Source organism: Lygodium microphyllum, chromosome 5 (assembly GCF_053477565.2).
Source record: "Lygodium microphyllum isolate KBCC chromosome 5, Lygodium_microphyllum_v1.1.10, whole genome shotgun sequence".
NCBI classification, from domain to species: domain Eukaryota; kingdom Viridiplantae; phylum Streptophyta; class Polypodiopsida; order Schizaeales; family Lygodiaceae; genus Lygodium; species Lygodium microphyllum.
In genome coordinates, this window is record NC_141139.1 from 155,284,747 (window position 1) to 155,309,919 (window position 25,173).

A 25,173-nucleotide genomic window follows, 5' to 3' on the forward strand; every position below is an offset into this window, starting at 1 on the left:
GCAAAGCCAAAAATACATGAGCTGGGCATAGGAATACCATGGAGATACATATAATCCTAAGAAACCCTTTGTCGATTATTATTTTTATACCCTTAATATCATATAAAGTGGAGAAAATTTTGAGGGGCTTGTCATTTGACCATGATCTCATGTATGCTCTTATCTCACAGTTGTAGCTTGAGGTTGTTGCATTCCGCTTTGACTAGATGCAGTCCGGACACAATCTAGGCATGTTTTTGTAGTATGACCTTTTGCCCTTATAGGCTAGATTGGCCTGTTGAGGTTCTAGGGTCTCTGTTTGTCCTTGTTCGGGGATGGGCTTTTGGTTGCTCTTTTGCAAGTAAGGATTTATGCTTGTGCATAGCCATTACTACACTAGGATATAATTTGGAGGACTTGTCATGCTGTGCGTTCTCTCTTCAATCTACTTGGGGGAGATGCGGAGGGGATAGAGCCCCCTTTGCAGGGGTTCGGGGGGCGGGGGGGGGGGGGCAGTCCCCCACAGCCCGCAAGTCCGTTACGGTAAATGCCATGCGTGATTTGAAGGACTGTTCATAGCCAAGTTTTGAACCACTTGATCTAGATTTAGGTCTAGTGATAGATCTATGACGTGCTTTCGGCTCTATATGGCCTCTGTGTCAGTTTTGGGGTCTATAGGTCAAATATCTATAAAAAATCTAAATTCGATCCAGTAGTTATGAATCGTAGGGGCCGAATGCCCAATTCAGCCCATCCGAATGGCTAAGGGCCGAATGTAACTAGTCTAAATGTCAAATTCGGCCACTTCGAGTGTGGGTGTCTGAGGGCCGAGCGGGCCACCGGGCCGAGGACTAAATCACAAAAACGGGCCGAATGGTAAAAGTGGGCTGAGGGCCGAATACAAGACATTGAACCGAGGGCCAAATGACAAGTTGGTTTGAATGCTTGATTCGGACGGGCCGAGCGAAGGGTGTTCGAGTAAGATGGGCCGAATGGTTGATTCCGCCTAGGGCCGATTGGTCTGAGTGGTTGATCAGATGGGCCGAATGGATTGAGTGGTTCGAGGGCTGAATACAAGATGGCAGGCCGAGGGCCGATTCTAGGACTCGGCCCAGAATCGTTGTTACTCAAAAATGCCTTTTGCAAAGGTAGTGAGATATGCACAATCTTACTTATGGTTCCCCTAGGAGATACAATGGGGGGGGGAGAGGGGCAGTCCCCCACAGCCCACAAGGCCGTTACAGTAAATGCCATGCGCGATTTGAAGGACTGTTCGTAGCCAAGTTTTGAACCACTTGATCTAGATTTAGGTCTAGTGATAGATCTATGACATGCTTTCGGCTCTATATGGCCTCTATGTCAGTTTCGGGGTCTATAGGTCAAATATCTAAAAAAAATCTAAATTCGATCCAGTAGTTCTGAATCGCAGTTTGGCCCATCCGAATGGCTAAGGGCCGAATGTAACTAGTCCGAATGTCAAATTCGGCCAGTCCGAGTGTGGGTGTCTGAGGGCCAAGCGGTCGAGGACCGAATCACAAAAATGGGCCGAATGATAAAAGTGGGCTGAGGGCCGAATACAAGACATTGAACCGAGGGCCAAATGACAAGTTGGTTTGAATTCTTGATTCGGACGGGCCGAGCGAAGGGTGTTTGAGTAAGATGGGCCAAATGGTTGATTCTGCCTAGGGCCGATTGGTTCGAGTGGTTGATCGGACGGGCTGAATGGATATAGTGGTTCGAGGGCCGAATACAAGATGGCAAGCCGAGGGCCGATTCTGGGACTCGGCCCAGAATCGCCGTTACTCAAAAATGCCTTTTGCAAAGGTAGTGAGATATGCACAATCTTACTTATGGTTCCCCTAGGAGATACAATGGGGGGTGGGGGGGAGGGGCAATCCCCCACAACCCGCAAGGCCGTTACGGTAAATGCCATGCGCAATTTGAAGGATTGTTCATAGCCAAGTTTTGAACCACTTGATCTAGATTTAGGTCTAGTGATAGATCTATGACGTGCTTTCGGCTCTATATGGCCTCTATGTCAGTTTCGGGGTCTATAGGTCAAATATCTTAAAAAAAATCTAAATTCCATCCAGTAGTTCTGAATCGCAGGGGCCGAATGCCCAATTTGGCCCATCCGAATGGCTAAGGGCTGAATGTAACTAGTCCGAATGTCAAACTCGGCCAGTCCGAGTGTGGGTGTTTGAGGGTCGAGTGGGCCGCGGGGCCGAGGACCAAATCACAAAAACGGGCCGAATGATAAAAGTGGGTTGAGGGCCGAATACAAGACATTGAACCGAGGGCCAAATGACAAGTTGGTTTGAATGCTTGATTCGGACGGGCCGAGCGAAGGGTGTTCGAGTAAGATGGGCCAAATGGTTGATTCCGCCTAGGGCCGATTGGTCCGATTGGTTGATCGGACAGGCCGAATGGATTGAGTGGTTCGAGGGCCGAATACAAGATGGCAGGCCGAGGGCCGATTCTGGGACTCTGCCCAGAATCGCCGTTACTCAGAAATGCCCTTTGCAAAGGTAGTGAGATATGCACAATCTTACTTATGGTTCCCCTAGGAGATACAATGTGAAAGGGGATAGTAGACAGAGAAGTAGGAGTTAGTGTACTTAGCCATGCATGTCAAAAGACACAGATCTAGAGCATGGCTATGGCGGATGGAACACAAAGAGAAAGGCTATCAAGTTTCACACTCAACAAATCAAACAAAATTATAGAAACAAATCCAAAGCTAGACAAACACAAGAAAATCCAACTACAAAACAACAAAGCAATTAGTCACACAAACAACTAAGCTAACAAAAATCAAACCTAACTAGACAGTTTTCAAAAAATCGATTGACATATTTAGCCCTCCCCCTAGTCTGCAAACATTCATGTGCAACAGTTTCTCAGGACAACATGAAGAATCCTCCAATTTCTTGAAGATTTGGCCTCTTCTTGGCTCCTACTAGCTTCCTAATAGCAAGAGCAAGCATCTACATTAAGCATTGGACCAAAATTGAGAAAATATTGGAGCTTCCAAGCAAGATTGAAGCATTTTCTTCATCTCAGATTGGGAAAAATAGGGCATCCATCAATCTTCATCAAATCTTGCTTCATTGAGGCTTCAATCCATGGGGCTTTTGTTGTTTACAACCCCGGGAAGGTTCAATTGAAGGTATTCTTCAAAGATTTTGTTTACATTGAATAAATTCTTCAAGTTTGAAACATTTTCAGCCTCTTGAACATGGCAATGTTTGAAAATTCATGGAATCCATGATTCTAATGAGAATTTACAAGCATCAAAGCTCAAAGGATCTTCTCCAACAAGCTATTGTAGACTTCTACCAAATCATTGGCTTCTTGTGATTGTATTGGAGCAATCTTATTGATCGGGAGCTGAAGATTACATGGGAGCGATCATATTGGACAAAGATTTCTTGAAGTTGGTCTTATGTTCTGAAATCTTGGTCTATTGATGGTGGTTTATGCTGAATATTGATTGAATTGGATTCATCTACTACTTTCCATCAACATTAAAGAGGTAATTCTATTGCTTTCAGCCTAGTCTCTCTTTTCATCCAATTGTTGAACCAGTCCATTTGTTCATAAGAGAGATTGAGTGGAATAGAACCTCTTAATTCCTATTGAAGGGCATGTAGAATTCAGCCTAGGACTGATTATGATTGCTGGATGAGTTTCTTTCCTGCCCATTCAAATGTTGAAGCTCAATTGATTGCATAAATGCTACTCACTGCCTAATTGACTTGGATTTTTTTTGGATGGTTGAACATTGATGCTATAGGACTAAAATAATGATGGAAATGGTAAGTGGGAATATTGTAAAATCTGTGAGTCACTGCAAAAGGGTAATGCCCTATCCATAGCCCTTTCAATTCAGTCATTTTCCAATACCCACTTATATTTTATTGAAGAATTTAAAGGCTTTTTCAGTCAATGCATAGCATCCTTGTTTGATTAGCCATTATAATGTATTTTCCATGTTGGTTCCTGTGAGGAAAAGCGGATGCCAAGTAAGTCGGGAAGACAAAAGAGAGATGACCCTCCCTTCCTGATTAAGACCTTGAAGGGGTGCACAACCCGGCTTGAGGTGGAACTTTGCACACCCCTCTTATCTCGGAGCCCATGCAATTCTCAAATTTAGATGCAGGTATATTTTTCATTATTAGAGTTTGGCACTAGTACAACATTGATCAGCCATTTGCAGGGTTTCAAAAGTGGTTGAAGAACCATTGGAAGAGGTGCAAGGCATCTCCTATTTTTAGGGTACCTACAGGTGTTGGATAGAGTTTTTACAGATAAAACAGTAGGTATATACCAATCTACAAGTTATTCTTGAGCCCTATAGGTGCCCCATAACCCTTTCTTGGTTGCTATAGTGGTTTACAAGGGTTTCTTTTACCCAGGGTATTCCTATAGGGTCAAATAGGGTACTTCCATGTGGTGGACAAGGTGCAGGAATTTCCTGTTCAGACCTGAAGATTCAATCACATCAATTTTTTTCCTGATCCAAATTAGGAACTTGATATTTCCATCCTAAGAGGAAATCCTAAGCTCCGATTTCAATCAAAAAATTTGGTGATCCGACATCGGAAGCTCAAGTTATTTGCTGATTTTCCTACACTAGGTATGTTAAGACAGCACCCAGATAGCATACAAGGGGACATTATTTGACATTGTTTCACCCAAAGTATCCAACCCAAGTCCATATCTTTTGAAATATGGTATATCTCCATATAATAAGATTCCCATAGAGCTATTAAGTATTGGTATTAGTGCTATATTCTGATAGAAACAGGGGATTAAGTGACAAATTGTCTACTACTACATCATTGTCTCTTAATGGCCAGGAATAAGAAGAAAGATCCCATTAGTGAGGCATGGAATGATGGTGTCAGATACTTCCAAGAGGATCAAAATTACACAATTGAAGCCCAAAATGTTGATCAAATAGATTAAGAATTAAGCATTGGGATTGCTTACAGCACACATCAAGGACAACATGATATACATGAAGATCATGCAGGGAATGATTATCTCTTACTGTCAAAAGAGTTGGGACATGTCAATGAAGGCCTTTCTAAGGATTTGAAGGCTTTGAATGAAGGCTTAACACATATGAATCAAGGTTTTTTGCAAGGGATGACACAAGTAAACCAAGGAATCTCTGATTTACAGCAAAGCAACAAATCTTTATTCCAAGAGCTCATCTCAATCGTAAAGGAAATTAGAAGCAAGCCACAAAGAGAACCTCAAACTATTGAAGACTCCCATGCAATTCCCTTTGTTGGTAATCTTCCCCATCCAAGCAAAGAGAAGTCTCAGCCAGTTATGCACACTTTTGAAAGGGGAAAACCATCTAAAGTAAGGGGCAATCATCATCCTTCACAAATTCATGGCATTCATACCCCAAGGTCTCAGTTTAGCAGCCCAAAAGATAATCATAGACATGAAGGGGAACAAGACAACACTTGATGGGATAATGTTTATCATGGATGTGACCCCTTCTACAAGAATTTTTATCATTAGCCCTCAAACGTACAAAAAGGAAATGCAGTCAACAATCAAGTTCATGAAGGTGGAAGGCATGATGAGCGAAGATCAGCTCATGACATCCCAAACCAAGAGCATGTTTCAAATGGACAACCTTCATCTCATGGTTTTGGACCACCTCCTTTTAGAAAAAAATCATGAAACAAAGATTCATGGAGAAAACATTCTCATGGGCCGCCATCTTACAATGAAAAAGAATATAAGGAAAATATCCATATCACTAATTTCAAAGGAGATAATGCTTCACCTTCAGAATGGGAGGAGTGGATCAATAAGCTCGAGTTATACTTTACCCTTTATCCTATAAGTGAAGAAGCAAAGATTTATTTTGCGGCTCTTCATCTTGAAGGTTACGCCCATACTTGGTGGCGTTACATGCACAAGATTGGACAAAACTTTGACTCTTGGGAGGAGTTCAAGCAAGCAATGATTGATGTCTTTGTGTCTCCTTTGGAAAAAGAAAGGCTTCAAAGAAGATGGTATACATGCGATCAAAGAGGAATGTCCGTTAGAGACTCTTACAACACTTACTTGAATCTTTCCATGTATGTTGAAGGCATTTCAGATTTTGCTAAGCTAAATAAATACATTTTTGGTCTTGATCCTGCCCTATCATCGCAGGTAGGAGCTCAACAACCAAAAACATTACATGAGGTCATATAATTGGCTGAAAGATACTCCTTGAAGTAGAAAAGAGTTGCAGAAAATTTCCAGCAAAGAAGTATGGGCAATAATATTTCCAATCAACCTACAAAGTATGGGAAACTTTTCAACCAATCAAGAGACTCTTTTAGGCAAGAAAATAGAGGTTATAACAGTCAAAACAGTTATAATAGCAAAGTGCCAACATTTTCCATTGTTTATGCCTCTAAACAATGTGGAAATTCTATATAGAAACAAGGGTAAGCTTTTAGAAATGTGGTTGAGCCAAGAGGTACTTTTTCAAGAGCTAAAAATGCTCCTAAACTGCCCCAAAATAGTTCTAACAGCAACTTCCTTCCTCACAACAAGCTTGGAGAAATGCATGCAAATGGATCATGCTTCAAATGTGGGGAGAAGTGGTCACAAGATCATAAGCTAAAGTGTAAAGCTAAGAACTCAAAAATCAACATGGTGATCACTCAAGATGAGAAAGTGGAAGAAGAAAAAGATCAAGAGGGGAATTTACTGCATGTTGATGCATACCCAATGGTTGAAGAGATTCATGAAGAAGAGCATGCCACCAATGAAGAATTTTAAGATCCCATGGATGGATTTCCATTTGATCCAGGTGGTACTCATGATTCTCATGCTTCCTTGTGTACCATCTCACATGATGCATGGACCGGTTGCAAAGGGGAAAATACACTTAGACTCATAGGTTTCATTACTGGAAAGGTTGCACATATTTTAGTGGATACGAGCAACACTCATAGCTTCATCAACACCAAATATTTGAATGGGCTGAAGTTGCTACCCATTAGTATGGACTTTTCCTTGCAAATACAAGTTGCCAATGGTGCATATGATGCTAGTAAAGAAGTGTGTCCATGCACTTCAATTGAGTTATCGCCCTCTTGCACAATACAAGTAGACTTGATCACTTTGGATATGGGGCCTATTGATATTATCATTGGATGTAATTGGCTGAAAACACTTGGCAAATTCACAAATGCAAATGGGATTTAATTAGCAAGGACAGCACATAGAGTTGAAAGGCATAGACCACAAACAAATAGAACTCATCTCCATGAAGAAATTGCAAAAAGAAATCAATGCCAAGTCATGCATCTTCACTCTTTTGCTTGCAAAAGTAAACAAATCAATCATCTTCTTCTTCAAAGAAAAGGGATCCGAGATTGGAATAGCTATTGGAGGAATACAAAGACTTATTTTAGCCACCATCATCTTTTCCTCCAAAGCGAGAGGTTGACCATCCTATTGATTTGTTGCCTAATACAAAGCCCATCAACAAACCTCACCATTGCTTGTTCAAGTTTGAAAGGGAAGAAGTGGAGTGACAAGTCAAAGAATTGCTGCAAATGGGTTTAATTCAGCAAAGTCAATCACCATTTGCCTCTCCCGTGCTCTTAGTCAAAAAGAAGGATGGATCATTTCGCATGTGTATTGGTTATCAGGATTTGAACAAGTCAACAGTCAAGAATAGGTATCCTATTCCCCGAATTGATGATATTTTGGATGAGCTTAAAGCTGCAAAGGTCTTTACCAAAATAGATCTTCGATTGGGTTATCATCAAATTTGAATGAAGAAAGGAGATGAGTTCAAAACAACCTTTAGGACTGAAAGAGGGTTATGCCACTTCTTAGTTATGCCATTTGGGCTTTTCAATGCACCTACTACTTTTCAAGCCCTCATGAATAAAATATTGCAGCCCTTCTTGTTCAAAACAATCCTTTCTTTTTTTAATAATATCCTAATCTATAGCAAATCCAAGGATGAGCATTTGAAGCATATGAGAGAGGTATTTGACACATTACGAAGACACACACTCTTTGCCAAGATGACGAAGTGTTTTTTCATGGAAAATGAAGTTGAATACTTAGGTCATGTTGTGGGAGAACAAGGGATTAAAGTGGACCCCAATAAGGTAAAATGTGTTAAAGAATGGCCTACTCCTATGAATGCAACCTCTTTGAGAGGATTCCTTGGGTTATCATCCTTCTATAGAAAGTTTATCAATAATTATGCTCATGTGGTGGCTCCATTGACGGATAGACTCAAAAAAGAGGCTTTCTTTTGGGACTCCATCGCCAATCAAAGTTTCAATGAGCTGAAATCTCTTCTAATTTCAGCACGCCCATCCTTGTATGCTCGGATTTCTCTAAGGAGTTTATCATATGCGCGGACGCTAGTGGAAGAGGAATTGGGGTTGTTTTATGTCAAGATCATGGAGTCATAGCTTATGAGAGCCGAAAACTTGATAACAAGGAGTGTCAATTACATGTTTATGAGAAGAGATGTTAGCAATATTGCATGCTATCAAAAAGTGGCATCATTACATCTATGGCAGCCATTTGAAGGTCAAAATCAATCATCGTATCTTGAAATACTTTCTTTCACAACCAAATTTATCTCCCAAGCAACAAAGATGGTTAGCTACTCTTCAAGGATATGACTTTGAGATATCTTATATGGCTGGAAAAGATAATGTGGTGGCGGATGCCTTATCAAGAATGTGGGCATGTTCCATTTCTACCATTTCAACCGTGCATAAGGGTTGGATCCATGACATTCAAGAGGAGTATTTACTTGATGAGCAAGCATCAAAGATGATGAAGGAATTTCAGCAAGGCAAAGGATAAGAGTATCCAAGTTTCAAATGGCACACCAATCTTTTATGGTATCGTGGTAGAGTATTCTTGACACCACAATCCTCTTTCAAAGACTGCGTCTTGCATGAGATGCACTCTTCACCTTTAGCGGGACACCATAGGTTGTTCAAAACATTTGACAATATCCATAAGAGTTTCGATTGGAAGGGCATTTGGAAGGATGTTAAGGATTATGTTATGCAATGTCTTCCGTGTCAATAAAATAAAGACTCATCTCTTCTACCCGGTGGTTTACTTCAGCCACTTCCTATTCCTCAAGGCAAGTGGACTGATATTACAATGGATTTTATTGTGGGATTACCTACAACAAAGCATGGGTGGAATAACATTTATGTGGTGGTGGACCGGTTGACTAAATCAACTCATTTCATCCCTACCAAGGCTCAATTTAGAGCAAAGCAAGTGGTTGAACAGTTTGTGGAATGTATTTTTAAGCTTCATGGTATGCCATTGAAAATGGTATATGATCATGATACTAAGTTCATGGGAAGTTTTTGGAGGAGTTTATTCACTTTTTTGGAGGAGTATATGATCCCCAAACCGATGGCCAAATGGAGCGTGTCAATAAATGGTTGGAAATCTATCTTCGTCATTTTTGCCATGACACTCAATCTTTGTGGGATCATTGGTTACATCTTGCTGAATTCTGTTATAATAACACTCATCATATGAGCATTGGCATGTTGCCATTTGATCCAGCAAAATCCCCCATCTTTACAAACCTTTACTGTCGACTTCACGTCGAGTTCACTACTATTGGGGTCGAAAGTCTAACGCGAGGGTAAGAGGCAACAGGGTGAAGAGAGTAAGATGGAAGGGATCTTGGAATCAGGAGTTGGATGGGATTAGAGAAGAGTTTTAGGGTTTCAAGAATGGATTGAAGAACTCCAACTTCAAGCATTGTCATCAAGATCATGTAAACCTTCAATCATTTGGAATGCATTACCATAGGCTTCCTTGTATCTTAACACCCATTCATGTAAACAACTATTAATCCACTTTGCTTAAGTCAGACACAATATAGATCGGAGATTAGGCAAGACTATGTTCAAAGACCATGTTTTTAAGGCAATAGGATTTGAACTAACTTCAAGTGGTATGATTTGAAATTTCAGCCCAAGGGAATCAAATATTATAGCAAATGATTTGGAAGATAAAAAATTCTTCTTACATCAAGAGGAATTAGCTAGATGAAGGGTACATGTAGTGTTCTATCGCAAAAGCTCCTGGAAGATACAAATCTTATCAAGAGGGCTTGTATGATGCAAGAGGAATAGGAAGAATTGGCCGCTATTAGTTTGGAGCTATTATGGCTGAAAATTACAGCCCTAAATCAACCCAAAAATACATCTAAGAAACACCTTTGTTAATAGCTCAAGCTCCCAAAACATAAGACTGCTTAGAGCACCTAGTTGCAGGTACAATGTTCCATGTCAAAGCCAATAGAATAAAAGATATATTTTTTGCCCACAAGATGACTGTGAGGACTGCCTATATCAATCCAAGTAGATCACATAAATCCTCCAAGACAACTCCTTGATCTTCCAATTAAATCACCCTTGTCATGAACTTCAAGTATCAAGCAAGATAAAGCATGTAGACCACTTGTAGAAGAAAAAAGATGGTTAGTAATCTTCTTGCCCTTTCCTACCTCTAAATGTGGCTACCTATATCAGCCCATGCATGAAAAGGACAAGCAAGATAGCTTCTTAATCTTCTCTTTAATATGCTAGTGCAATGTTGGCTTGCACTTAGACATTCAATTCATCCAATGTCAAAAAGCACCCAAATATGATGAGAAATGCTACAAGGAAAAGAGATGGGAGCAGCTACCCCAATAATCTGTGCAATAGGTTGACTATCCCGACCTCAAAAGAAGCACAAATTATTTGAGAGGCTTCACAAAGCCTCTATCATTCAAGAAGACACAATCATAGTGTCTAGAAGCATGACCAAGTCCAAACCACACCATAAAATGCTTAGAAATGATAGATCAATTGAGTGTATGTTTTATTGGCAAGAAAACTTTTGTTTTGGATAGCCAAAACCAATCTTCATATATTCCATAAACAAAGCAAGAAGTATATTTGATCAAGCTCTTTACAAGAATCTTGTGTCTAGCATGTAGGTAAAATCGCAAGCCAAGATACCCCTTTGATGTGACAAGAGCAGATGAAAATACAATAGGATGAGCTTCAACCCGTCAAATGGTAGTTTTGGAAAGCCAATAGCAGTCCGAAATCATCTCATAACTCCACCATGAAAGTACATTGAATGCCTCTAAAGGCAAGGGATATAAAGTCCAGAATGTAGTTCCAGATTCAGGCCAAGATTGGTTTTTGAAGTGACAAGAATGGAGGGGGAGTCCAAAAGAGGAGCTTTAGCCCACCAATTTACAAGTTTGTAGTAAATTTTTGCATGAATCCGATAACATTATTAGGCCACCCTCGTCTCTCTCTCTTGGGAAGGAATGCGTAGTCGGGTCGAGGTCCAAAAATGCTTTCTTGCAACCACTCAAACTCCTCATCTGAGATCTCATACTGTGGCGCCACATTCTCAATCTACTCTTGGATGTTCACAATGGCACAAATGTCATTGACACTCATGCCATCATATCAAGCCACCTCATCAACATGTGCTGGGACATCTTGTATATCAAAATCTATAAAATCATCATGTGCATCACACACCATGATACCATATAGTTCTTCTTCTCTTAGCTCCAAAATTTCTAGTACATCCTGCATAAGTAAATATTCCACCCCCTTGATGATGATGATAACATGGAGAGAAGCAAGGGGTGGCTCATCGCTTGTCGGTGTCTCATCAGGGCAAGGTGGTGGGTGCACAATGGTTAAGCTTTGTGTTGCCTCTACTCTCCGATTGAGTGTGATCTCCTCAGGCTCCCTCTTGAAATACTCTAGTTGTGGCTGAGAGGATGTGTCGATGTCTTCCTCACTTTCCTCTTGCACCTTAGTGCACAAAACATATATGAAAAATGCTGCATCATACTCGATGTGATCCATCCTAGCATGGTCCCGGGATGAGATGGGCATTGCTCTGGTGAGGAGATGCTACCCCACATGCAGGAGGGCTTGATTTATTACCTTTTCATGGCTTGATCCAGCACATAAACTATATAAGAAATCTATGGGGACTCATTTGACAGCAGAGTTCGGAATAGAGCAGGTGAGAGGTTTTGCTGCATCACAAAATGATGCCACTATACTAGAGCTAGGGTCTATGGCAGAAAACAAGCTCTCTAGACTCAAGGTCACACAAAACCTAGGATATATTTGGTCTCCTATGTGTGCGTAGTGTGTGGAGCTAATCCATAGGGCAAAGGCAAGAGTGGTAGCCATGGCATACAAAGAGAGAAGGACAGGGAGCACAAGTGTAGGGAAGTAGAGAATGAAAGTGAAAATGAGTTTAAAGTTACAACTTTTATGTATCTAGGGTTTCAAATAAAGGTTCTTTTTTAACCCTAAAGTTTCAAATTAAAACTCTTACCTTAGTTTCTTTATTTCAATACTTTAAAGTAATCGTTAAAATTACTCATACAGACAAATGCTTCGTTCTACATTATTATATCCTCAAATATACTTGGATTGCTGAGTATATTCAAGTCCAACTACAGAAAATATCGAAAATTTTTAAGAAAAGAAATCTAAAAGACCTTCAAAATTCCATGGATCTAATTTAATATTTAATTTTAAGAAATAAGTAGAAGAAATGAGCTACAATATATCATTATGCAAAGACAATATTACATAGATTATAGAACTTCGGCCTGCAATTTAATTATGATTTTAACCAGCACGATTGACTAATTATACTATGTATTATCGCAAGCTTGGATCACAGTAAACTAAGATTATCTAAATTGAAAATACTCAAAAGTTTAAAAAAGTTTATATTCGTTATTTATAAAAAAATTACAAGGATTCCATTATCTCAAAGATATGTGGAGAAGCACATTGTTTACATGTCATAGATTGCTCACTACGAATCCTGACTTTTATATTATCTAACTTGAAATAGAAGTTGCAGAGGGGCTCATTGGACATTAATTGGATTTCTTATCTCAGAAAAGAAATGGGACAATGGCTCTCTATGCTGACCACAAAAGGATTATGACCATTCCACAAGATAACCACATCTATGAGAGTTGCATGTGTCTCATCTCGGGTATCTCAATCCAAGCTGATCCACTCCCCTCGCAAAAGTCGCTATCTTCTATATCGAAAGCGAATGCACAGAGTTTGTCTAGTGAGGAAATACCTGTAATAAAAACAAAAATAATGGTAAGTAAATGTGAATAACACAACAATTCATCTAAGCAAGACCTATGTCAATTAAATCAAGGCATTCAAAGTAGTAAAAAATATTTAACTGAATGTGAGATCAGATTGGTTGACCCTACACTCAATCGTCTCATCAAAATATGCTCTTTTGACTTGCCAAGACTCACCCAATAGTTGACTCATCCATTCATGGGATGGACACTTGTATTGATAAGTAATCTTTGTTTTCTTTAGAACATCACATGAATCAAACAAATGTGCAAACAATGAGAATGGAATAAACCAACTAAGATGCACAACTTTGGAGCCTGTGGTGGGGTTCACAGCACTATTGATATCAAATTTTATCTTGGACTTACATGCTTCTAACAACTCCAAGCTACCAATCAACCATTCACCACTAGATAGTGGCGGCAATGGGACATGCTGTAATCTCTGGCTTTCTATTACATATAATGAATTATAAAAATATATTTTTTGAGTTGCAAGTTGACTTGCAAAGTTATTATCATAGATCAAAGAACCTATGTCTTCATGCCAACAAACATGTACCTTCCCGCTCAAACATTCCACATTCTGTCATTCATGCAAAGTTGATGGATATAGAGCTATCAGTAAAACAAGATTGAATTAGAACACTGCAAAGATTTTTAAAAACAACTCTAATGCAAAAGAATAAGCAATTATAAAATTTAAAAACTTATTGTTTTGTTTATAATTTGCAATGTAGTTCTTGTTGTGTATAGAGATCTGTTTGTGCGTATAAACATGTTGGATCGACAATTTTGTTACTGTACTTGTTCCATTAAAAACTTTTCTGAACTCTAAAATTCTACATTTCCAATGTTTGCTAGGGTTTGCAACATCCTTACGCCTGACCTTGAAAATCCCTCGAGTACTTGGGAATCCAATCCAACTTATAGTACTTATCACAAATCCAATTACTGCCACTATCTTTCCTATTGAAGACCTCCATTGCAAGTATATTACTAATGTTTTTTCTCCGTGAAGATATATATAATAACCAAATAGAAAAGTTACCTATCAACATGTGTATAATTTGCAAATGTTCTCTCCAAATGAAATGAAATTCAAATGGAGCAATTTTTAAAAAACATTGTACCTGTAAAATTTTTCACAAAGAAGCCCAAAGATGTTGAACAAGAAGTTGACTTATAACAAGACCATTGTTCCTTCACTGACAAATTCCTAGAGTACAAAAACAGAATAAATATTGAGTCAGAGCATACATATAACTTACATAGGCTTTGTCAAAATGAGTTGAAACTTAACCATGGAGCAACAGAAAAAAGAGGCGATATACCTATGGTTCTCTTTGTAAAGAAGCCCAAAGATGTCGAAGAACTTGAGTTTTTAAAAAATCATTGTTCTCCACCCTCAAAAACTCTTGGAGTTAAAAAACAAAGGAAATCTCAGTATGCATATAGCTTGCATACATTTTGTCCAAACGAGATAAAATTTAACTATGGGAGCAACAAAAAAAAAATCAACATATCTGTAACTTTGTTTACAAAGAAACTGTAAAATGTTGAAGAAGAAGTTGGGTGTCAAAATATCATTATTCTTGACTGTAAGAGACTCCTAGAGTATCAAAACAAAAGAAATTACATGTCAGAGAATGCGCATAACTTGCACAGGTTTTATCCAAACGAGATAAAACTTTACAATAGAACATCCATGGAAGAGAACAATATGCCTGTAAAGTTTGTGAAGAAAATCTTAGGGCTTTAGTAGAACAAGATCTGCTCTCATAAAACATGTGAAACTCACACTCTGTTTATGTAGAGGAAATGAAATTTCACAGGGTTACAGATAGGGCAAGCAACAATGAGGCTGTAAAATTTCGTCAGGAAAGAAGAAGTAGGGAAAGAGATATGATAAATTTAAGTTCCGCTTAAGAAAGAGGGGAAAACTAAAAAGGGAAAAAATAAAAAGTCAAACATTAAAAAATAAGAAAATGAAATTTCGAGTTACAAACTTCCAAGAAGTGTCAGTATTATATTCTCCACATTTCCCCTTATTTTATTGTTGAGGGAAGATTTGGGCCAAGATATGGCAAGAAGATTCATGCTACATGAATCTGGAATCCCAACTCTTTCATTGGTTAGGCCTATATTTGTTTATTCACTCCTTAAGGGGCAAAAAATAGAGTTCATATTTCTCCTAATGTTCATTTTGGGGTGGATTATGAGAGGCAGTGAGCTCCCTCTTTATCCCTTTATTATCACAAAATGCTTGAAAGGCTTTGGACACATACTTCCCACCATTGTCACAGAGCGAAGATACTTAAGTGTCTTATTAGTCTAGTTCTCAACCAATGCTAGGACTTTCTGAAACTTGTGTCAATCACTTCATCCTTGCTACGAATAGGGTAAACCCATATCTTCCGAGTAGCATCATCGACAAATGTGACAAAGTATTTCTTTCCCCCTAGAGATGACATTGGAATGTACTAACTCTAGAGGATTTCAATAAAAGAAACTTTTTATGAGACATATGTGCATGCTTACCATAAACACAATGATCACAGTGCTCAAAATAATCATAACAAAGATAAGGCAAGTAATCCAAATGAGAAAGTACTTTCATTCATGTCCAACTCATGTGTCCCAACTGGCCATGCCACAAGGAAACACTTGGCTACTCGGTCATGACAACAACATGGTCATGTGCACTAGATACATGAAGTGGATACAAAGTATCACTCTTGCAACCTCTGGCAATAACCCTCTTCCAATTCCCATCACCAAAGGTAGTATGAAAACCATCATCATCTAGCTGACCATCTAGCTGACCAGTACTAATCAAGCTCTTCTTGAGCTGAGGTACATGTTGAAGAGTGAAGACATATCCATGCTAAAACTGCAACTTCACACTGCCAATACATGCAATGTCACATTCATAGTTGTCCCCAAGATGGACAACTCCATGTCTAGCCCCAGTGTAGTCGAAAAACCACTCTCTCTAGTGACATGAAATGAGTAGAGTACCAGAATCTAAAACCCAAGTGTGCATGTCATTATCCATATTCATGTTATTTCTTCCATGTTGAACTTCAAGGCAACAAGCTGGCTGAAAATGGAATTAAACTCACTGAGGTGAGTAGACATGGCAGTGCCTTCTTTCATGTGCAAATCCATGAGTTTCTTCAACCAGTAGACTTTGCTTGTTGCAGCACTTTTCTGGGCATACAATTCCTGTAGTCGCATCCAAATGGCATAAGCAGTATCAAGTCCTTCTATGTTGAACAAAAATGCATTGGAGACTGAAAGCTCGATGGTCGAGCGAGCAAGCTCATTCAACTCATCCCAGTCATCTTAATCTACATTAGCTGGTTTTATCTCCTTCTCTTTGATCGGCTTTGCCTGCTTCTTTTTGCAACAAGATGTTATAGCACTAGTTTTGCCAAACTGCAAAGTTGTATGCTCCTTCAAGCTTCTTGATATGCAATAGATTGCTACTATCACTACTGCTAGTAATAGTTGCAGCCCAAAATTGCACAACTACAAGCCAAAAATGTCAAGACAAGTGACCAAGAAGGATTGTAAATTTCTACCAGCAAGAGATTCCAAAATCCTTCATTCAAATAAGTATATTGATCATAACCCAGCATATCAATGACATATAGACTCGGTTACATACATCAGTGTATGTCCAACAAGCATTTGATAGTTGCATGTATGGCCTATCTGCAGACAACTGCCTGCAAACAAGACCTGTTGTCCACTGTTTATAGCTTCACAATGTCAGCAAAAACTGATTCATTTCAGCCCAAAGATGACATATAAAACATGTCAAATCATTGCCCAAAGTGTATGTGGGTAATCCAGTACCAAAACAATGTCAACCAACTCAATCAAAAAGAACAGAGATCAGGAAAAACCCTCTCAGATTTGTCCTTGTGACCTATAGTTTTATGATAGTCAAGAGCAAGATTTCAATCCTCCAAAACAAGCATAAGATCTTCCCAAAGCCATTTCCACATACATGAAATCAAAGTCAAGCATCAATACATCATTCTGGACGCTTGAAATCAAGTTTGGAAGCAATATATAATGCACAAATCCTCAAAGTGGCACTCAATCCTATTCATTACAGCCAACAAATCCCTATCAAAACTGAGTAAAATCTCAGTCAAAATCAGTCCAAATGCACTTCAAGTCATATGCGTATCATTCCTCAGTGTCTTGACATCATTTGAGCATGCATATGCATCAATAGACATGTACAAGGACCAATGTCATCTCAGGACAAGGTGTTGCCTGTAAATTTCAGGCTGTGGACTATCTATTCCAGCCACAAGTAAGTCTACAAACTGATTCAAATATGTGCCAAGATCAGCCCAAAAAAGACTTCAAGCTAATGGCACATGATCTCCAAGACATCTAGCATCCACTGGCATCCAATAGCTATTATATAAGCATGGCATGTGAGCATCAAACCCATAAAGATGTGTGTTGCCCTGTGTATACAACTTGTAAAATTGTATATTCCCTGTTTTGGACTGAATGTATCAACCCAATGTCAATAGCAATGGCCAATATCAATGCTCAAGGTCTATGTCAAGCATCCAAATATGTTAGAGTTGCCCAAAATATGTCCACTGGAGTGCAAAGCCCCTGAGGAGCTGCCTGTCAATGTCAGCCTCCTGCAACAGGTGCAAATCAACGTGAGTTGTCCTGAAGACTTGGTTGAGATGTTGAAGGTGAGGAGGCTCAAGGGGGGCACCAATGGTACCCAAGGAAGGCCCACAAACAAGCCTAGATAGGCTATAGAAAAAATAGGGAAGAGAAGCTCCACTATGTTGTTGAGCTATGGCTGCCCACAACTTGTGACATTTCTCACAGACTTGTTCTACCTGTTCCCAAGCTCATGCTTCACAATGCCCGACTCTAGCTCTCGAGTCCTACGCTCTGATACCACTTTGTTGTATGCACGAATCAATGGAGTGATGCTGTTGATGTAGGTTGAGAGAGATGAGAGATAGAGACATAGTCTTTTAGTGGTACTAAAGAGTACCTCAATAATGTTTTAGATATGTATATAAGTCATGAAAAAGTCAGCCCTTAAGGGCGGGCACAGGCATTGCATTGGGCGCTGCCCTTTATCCCAACAAATATAGCAATATCCATCAACTAAACCAATCAACATGTCATCCTCCCTCAAATTTGTTTCTTGGAGCCCAAATACATCAAGTTTGCATCTCATGATTAATGTTGCCACCTCAAATAGACTATCCTTTGAGGACAAGCATCTCTTATTCCAGGATAGCATAGTGAATTTTTTTGAAAGCTTGTCCATAGAGTATGAGGAGTTATGGTCTGTAAGGCTTCCCATATGAGCATACACATTAGTGAAAGGCTGTTTTTCCCTTGCCAGCTTCTTAATAGAAACTTTACCTAGCTTTGCCCACTCATCCCTTTTTCAACCTACTTCAAGGGGAGAGTTTTATTTTCCATCAGCCTTAGCATCACCTATAGCTTCATGCCTCTTGTTAGTGCTGTCCATTGGTGAGAGAGCTTTGCATTCATTGATACCATTTTTCTTCCCCTCATTGATGCCTTCATTGGGGCTTTTGGACACAATAGAAGCAATGTTCTTAGGTGGGTAGCTACTCTCTTTCTTCTCCAAGTTGTTACTTGTTGATTGCTCACTCTTAGAGTGAGTCTTCTTTGTCTCACTATCCATAGATGTGCCTTCTTTAGTACACTATTTTTGTGGACATGCATGTGCAAAGTGGCTTGTTTTTTTGCACAGCTGGCACACATAAGGAAAACTAGCAAACTTGACTTCACAAAGACATTGAGACCACATTGATGAATGATTTCCAGAGCTTTAGGGGTTCCCCCCTCCTCTCTCATAGAATACAAGCCCTCCTCTAAACCTCTAGGGCTAGAAGACAAATGTGGCACATACAAAACCTTTTCGAGTGCACCAGTAATAGCTTTAACCTCAATTTCAAACAATGCATGTAGATTTGGAAAGGTGACCCACACATGTCTCTTTGATAGTAAAACCTCTTCAGGAGAGAAAAAAGCGGACCAAGGAAGACTATCACCAAATTTCCTTTAAAACCAATAGAGCAAGACAAAATCCAATTCCTCTCATCTTGAGAACCCACGAAGACGTGATAAAATAATTTCCCAAAAAACTAATAATATAGCAAAGTGCAATGAGCTTGATAGGTGTTAGCAAACCATTTGGAGAACTCATCATCATTGGGATCTTTGTCCATAAACTTTAAAAAAAGCCCAAGAACAAAAAAATCATAATATCTTCTGCACATCTACTCCATCGGGAGCTCTATCTCCACTCTATGAATGCACTTCAAGGTTGAGAGAACTTCTCTCTTTCTTGCATCCCAAATCTTGTATATATCAGCCAAGAAAGCTTGGACAATCGCTTGGACATCACGTTGCTTTGCTTTAGCATGCATGGCATATGTCTCTACATCCCTTGATCAATTTATATCCCCTTTTGGCTGCTTTAATTGCGCTATTTCTTCAGCAACAATGTCCTCCCCAATCCATTCGAGCTGCATACAGGCCAGCCATGCTATAAAAAATAATCTGTGCTATCCTCTTAGAGATTCATCACAAGTTCCCTTGCAATTGAAAGCTCCGCTCTGTCTCCATCTTGCGCACCCGTACCATTGGTTTACCCACAACTTAGTTGAACACCACATTTAGCTAGAACTAGAAATGTTGCATACATGGTCCTCTATGTGAGATGAATAAGAAGCAATCTCTCGCTTTCAAAGTTTTTGTTTAAGTCAATAGACATATTGTCAATGGTCTAATATTTCCCTAAGTGGAAATGCCTCATCCTTCCAGATGTTGTAAATACCATTTATATAACCATATAGTTCATTGACCACATTTAAAAAACCCCAAAGCATACGATGGGCTATGCCAATGGATGGATGGATGGATGAGGGTGAAGAGTAAGCTGAGATGGTTCATGAGCATGGGTAAGAAATCAACTTCCAATGCAAAGAAGTCCTGAGGAAGCCTGTCAAATCAAGCCCCCAAACGACATATATGCAAGTAACCCAAGTGTTCTCTTATTATTATATTTTCCGTGTTAAAATAAAAAAGGGGCGAACATACAATGGGTATTTCGAAGAGAAGGCTTGGGTATCCGTTGGGAGGGGTTAAAATGTCATTCGGAAGAGTGAGTATTCGTTAGAAAATGGGTAATGCATTTTCGTATTTGTGCTGGGGGGAGTGAATTCCTATCAACAAGCACTTGCATTTCTGAGAGAGAGAGAGAGAGAGAGAGCGCAATGGAGAATGCAAAGGATAAAGAAGTTAGATGGCTATGGCCGCCACCAACTGCAGGAGGAGGGGGAGGAGAAGGGGGCGAAAGGAAGAGGAAAAGAGAGTGGAAGGATCATCAAGCCGCTGCTGCAACCCTGTCTCAAGAACAGCAACATCCTCCTCCTCCTCCTCTTGATCACCCCGCGCAGGTGCGACAGAATCAATGGGTTGATCTGCTCTCTCAAGCTCCGTTACCTCCAGGCTGGGAACAATGCTTGGACCTGCAGGCATGCCTCTCTCTCTCTCTCGTGTTTCTTTACAGCTTACATGACTGCTATCTTTTCTCAAGTGTCCATCATCATTGACCCCCCCCCAACCCGGCCCTCTGCCACCATGAGCCATCAATCATCTCTCGTGTCTATAGAATGTATAGAGGACAATCAGATGGCATGCCAAGCCTCACTTATATCGGTGAACATGGAAGCAATAAGTGAACATGGGGGAGCTAATGCTGCCCTTTGTAAATGTCTAGTTAGGTGTACATAAGGCTTCATTAACCATTATCCTAGGGATAATAACTTGCCTACTTCATTGCTGCTGCAGTCAGGTGAAGTGTACTATATGGATTGGGCTACCCACACTCGAACCTTTAATGATCCACGGAAGGCATCAACATTGTCACAAGGGGATAACCTCATTCGAATGGGGCTGCCAAATTGTAATCATGAGGTACATGCTATCATGGATAATGAAACTCCACATACTAGGAAAGGAATGCCTTTAGAAGAGATGATGAACTATGTTAACCATAGTCACTCTACCATGGTCCCTACAGTCTGCATGCACTGCCATACCTTTGTAATGATCTCCAGCTTATCTCCTCAATGCCCTCGTTGTAAGGGGATTCATGAAATATGAAAAATATGGCCCTAGTAGACTAATGAACACCATGTTTTACTTTGAAATTAGCCCCACAAACGTAAGCCACTTAGTATGCCCATTTTGATAGCCTGCATTAGAGATAGCACTAAAAAGTAAGACACTTGCACACATGCTTGAAAAGCCATAACATGAATTTGTTGCATGTTTTTATTAGCAAATTGACATAAACCACTAAAAGATCGAAAACCTTCATACGTGCCCCTTCAAATTATATACTTGTATTTATATGAAAGCATGAACTACCTTATCTCTCCCCTCACAATGCTTATGCATGCATCATGTTGGTGCACTTTGAAATTGTATGCTTGTATTTCCTTAAAAGTTTTACTCAAATTGACATTGTAAGAGATTGTGTGATGCAATAAATGCAGATCAAAAGGGCAAAATGGACTATCAAGTTGATTCTTTTTTTATGTGAGTGTTGATACATGTATATTTGGAGGATCGTGTGGAATTTGTATGTTAATAACATATAGGATTTTTTTGTGATATTGGATGGATAATCATGTACTCTCAAATGTAATAATCTAAAATCTTGATATTGCATGCTATCTAAAAGTTCTAGTTTTCATTTACCCTTTGTGTAAATTGGAACTAAGCCCATGGATAGTAAATGATAGTTTTCCTTTAATGACATTTGACTAGCAAAACAAATCTCTGATAATACAACATTTTTTGGTACTTATTACAAGAAAATTACTTGTCCATAACCTACTTTGAGGTGGTGTTGAAAAGGCCCACTCAAATATTTTATACATGCTAATGACTGCTTGCTAATAGAGAAAACCCTCACTAGCATGCACAATCAAGAAACTAGAAGGGTTTAGTGACTTAGTGCTAGAGTCAACTTGCTTGGGCTCAATCTCAACAAGACCAATAATTAGGACAAAGGACTCAAGAAGACAACGTTCTCTTAATTTGATCAAAATGGTACAACTCATCTCATCCATGCCTCTATTTCCTCACTCAACATGGTGAAGCTCTAATAGCACAACTCTCCCCTCTATTTCCTCACTGAGTGATGAAGCTCTAGTAGCACAACTCTCTCCTCTTAAGGTTCTCCTTAAATTTGACAAGGTCCTTAACTTCAACAATCAAGTACTACGAACACTCCTCGAGTAACTTATCTTAAACGACTACTTCTAAGGGTACCTCTTCTCTCCTTATAATGAATAGTTGAATACGGCTACTTATCATGCAAATAGTCAAGAAGACTCAAAGAGGCTAAGTTAGTATCACCAACCAACCAACCACCCACTCCAAGCACTATGACCCTAGGCCTTAGAGGACTTCTTGCCTCTCCTCGTTCTAAGGTAGCAACATTTTCTACGCTCCTTATCACACACAAACCAAGAGGAAAGCACAATCAACGACCTTGCTTGTCGAATATAGCGACGAGCTGGGTGGGTTATCGCAAGTGAACTTCTCTGAAAATGGCAACTTTCTTGCAGCCCTCTTGCTTGTTTAAAGTAGCAAGTAGCTAATGGGTAGTTGGGTTAACCGCCTGGTCTCTCTGTTCCTTGCTGACGGGGAGTGCTTCAGTGAAGCATGGAGCCGAAAGTGCAGAAGACCGATCCATTGCTCTCTTTTCCTCGCGAGCTCTCTGACCCCTTTTCGGAGACTGGATCCTGCTTGCTTGATGAGGCCCGTCTTTTTTTGCAGGCCCTACTCGTTTCATCTTCGTTTCTCTAGAGTCTCCCAAAACCAGTCGCCTTTTTCCTTGATTCCTCTTCGTTTCTTCTCCCTTCACGTCTAATCATATCGAGCGACGGGTGCTGAAAGGAAGCCTCTTGGATAAGGTTTCTCAGGATTTTTGTCACGTGCACGCACTTCCAAATTACATACACAATTTATACACAGACATATCTTATCTTACTATTATATTATTTTTGGAAAGCCCCGAACTTTCAGAGAGTTTCCCCAACTTATCTCTTTTTTCAAACCTCCATTCCTTTCCCCTCTCCTTTTTCTCACTTGTAATATCTCATTTTCTCTTCCCCCTCTCTTTTTTCATTAAAGCTTCCCCCTCTCCCTCCACCTCTCTTTTTTAAATTAAAACCCCCTCCCCTCTCTTTCACTTATAATCTCTCTCTTTTTGTTCCCCCTCCCTCTCTCTCTCTCATATGTCGGGCCTAAGTTCTCTCTCTCTCTCTCTCTCTCTCTATTTTAATTAAACAAAAAGTTTACATTTAAAAGTTTAATAAGAGAGAGAGAGAGAGAGAGAGAAAGAAATATACAAAGAGCAAAAAAGAAAAAAGAGAAGAGGGAAGGAGGGAGAGAAAGGGGAAATATAAAATTTAAGAGAGAGGGAGAGAAAGGAAAAGAGAGGAGAGAGGGGGAGAGAGACATAGAGAAAAAAATGAGAGAGACATAGAGAAAAAGTGAGAGAGAAAATAAAAAGAAAAAGAGAGAATTTGAACACAGAGAGAGAATTATATAAAGAGAAAATATAAAATTTAAAAAAAGTAAAAAAATAAAGAGAAAAAAAGGGAAAAAAGAGGAGAGAGAAGGAAAAGAGAGGAGAGGGGGAGAGAGAGAGAGAAAGAAAGAGAGAGAATAAGAATAAGAATAAGAATATTTTTTGAGAAAGAGAGAAAGGGAGAAAGAAGGGAAAAGATAAAATTTACATATTTTAGGAGAGACTGAGAGGGAGGGAAGAAAGTAAAAGAAGAGGGGGTGGGACAGGGTGGATGGAGCAAGGAGAGAGAGAGAATATGTAGAGAGAATTATAGGGAGAGAAAAGATAAAATAGAGGAGAGAGAGAGAGAGAGAGAGAGAGAGAGAGAAGAAAAGGAGAGAATAAGAAAAAAAAGGAAAAAAGAGGAGAGGGAGAGAGAAGAAAAAGAGAGGGGAGAGAATAGAAAGAGAGAGAGAGAAAACTAGGAGAGGAGAAAAAATAAACTAAAATAGAAGGCAGAGAAAGAGAGAGAGAATTAGACATAGGGAATTTGGAGGGGGGAGAGAGAGAGAGGAAAAAGAGGAAAGAGAAAGATGAGAAATGGATTGTTGAGCGAAGTTGACGTGCGATAGCAAAGCTACTTCGCTCGTCGCTTTGAGGTAGTGAAGCTGCCGTGAAGCGGCCTAGCGTTCCACGTGCGCGGAACGCTAGTATATATATACTAGCGCTAATACTTGCATAAGCGGATGTATTAGCACCTGAACATGTGCACTAGGACCTATGTAATCACGAGCTTAAGGGTGCTTGTAACACATTGCTATTTAAACGCCTCTCCAATTCTCTCTCTCTCTCTCTCCTTCCCTATCTCTAAAATGTGGCTACCTGAGTGGTAAGCCACTTGTTTTATCAACCTAATGATCTAGGTTTTAATCTCCTTTCCTCTTATTTCTGTACTAAATGATATGTGTGCTCTATTGTCTCAATATGTATATATCATAATCTTGTAGATCTCTAACTTGTATGATATAATTATATCTCACACACACACAGTCACACGAGAGAGAGAGAGAGAGAGAGAGAGAGAGAGAGAGAGAGAGAGAGTGTGTGTGTGTGTGTGTGTGTGTGTGTGTGTGAACACACTACCTATTTGTTGTGTGTGGGTGTTGATGCAAATTTGCAATCTTTTGATGATGTCAATCATGGTTTTCTTGAAACTTGAGCAAGGGTCATATGATTTTATCCTATCCAATAAACCTCAAAAAACTTCAAATTCATTTTTTACAAAATATACATAGGCTATATATTCACAAACTTGCACATAAAGTACAATATTTACAATTCTCTATGTTTCATATAAATGTTCATGTAATTA

General features: G+C 39.5%; 1 protein-coding gene across 1 annotated transcript; it reads left to right on the forward strand.

Annotated features, from left to right (window-relative positions):
* The first annotated feature begins 20,427 nt into the window (after positions 1–20,427).
* Positions 20,428–21,903, forward strand: LOC148036565 (uncharacterized). The gene is made up of 3 exons (XM_087679163.1): positions 20,428–20,748; positions 21,065–21,190; positions 21,775–21,903. Exons 1-3 carry the CDS (start codon positions 20,488–20,490, stop codon positions 21,826–21,828), a joined length of 441 nt encoding a protein of 146 aa, XP_087535289.1. The 5' UTR covers positions 20,428–20,487; the 3' UTR covers positions 21,829–21,903.
* The last annotated feature ends 3,270 nt before the right edge of the window (positions 21,904–25,173 follow it).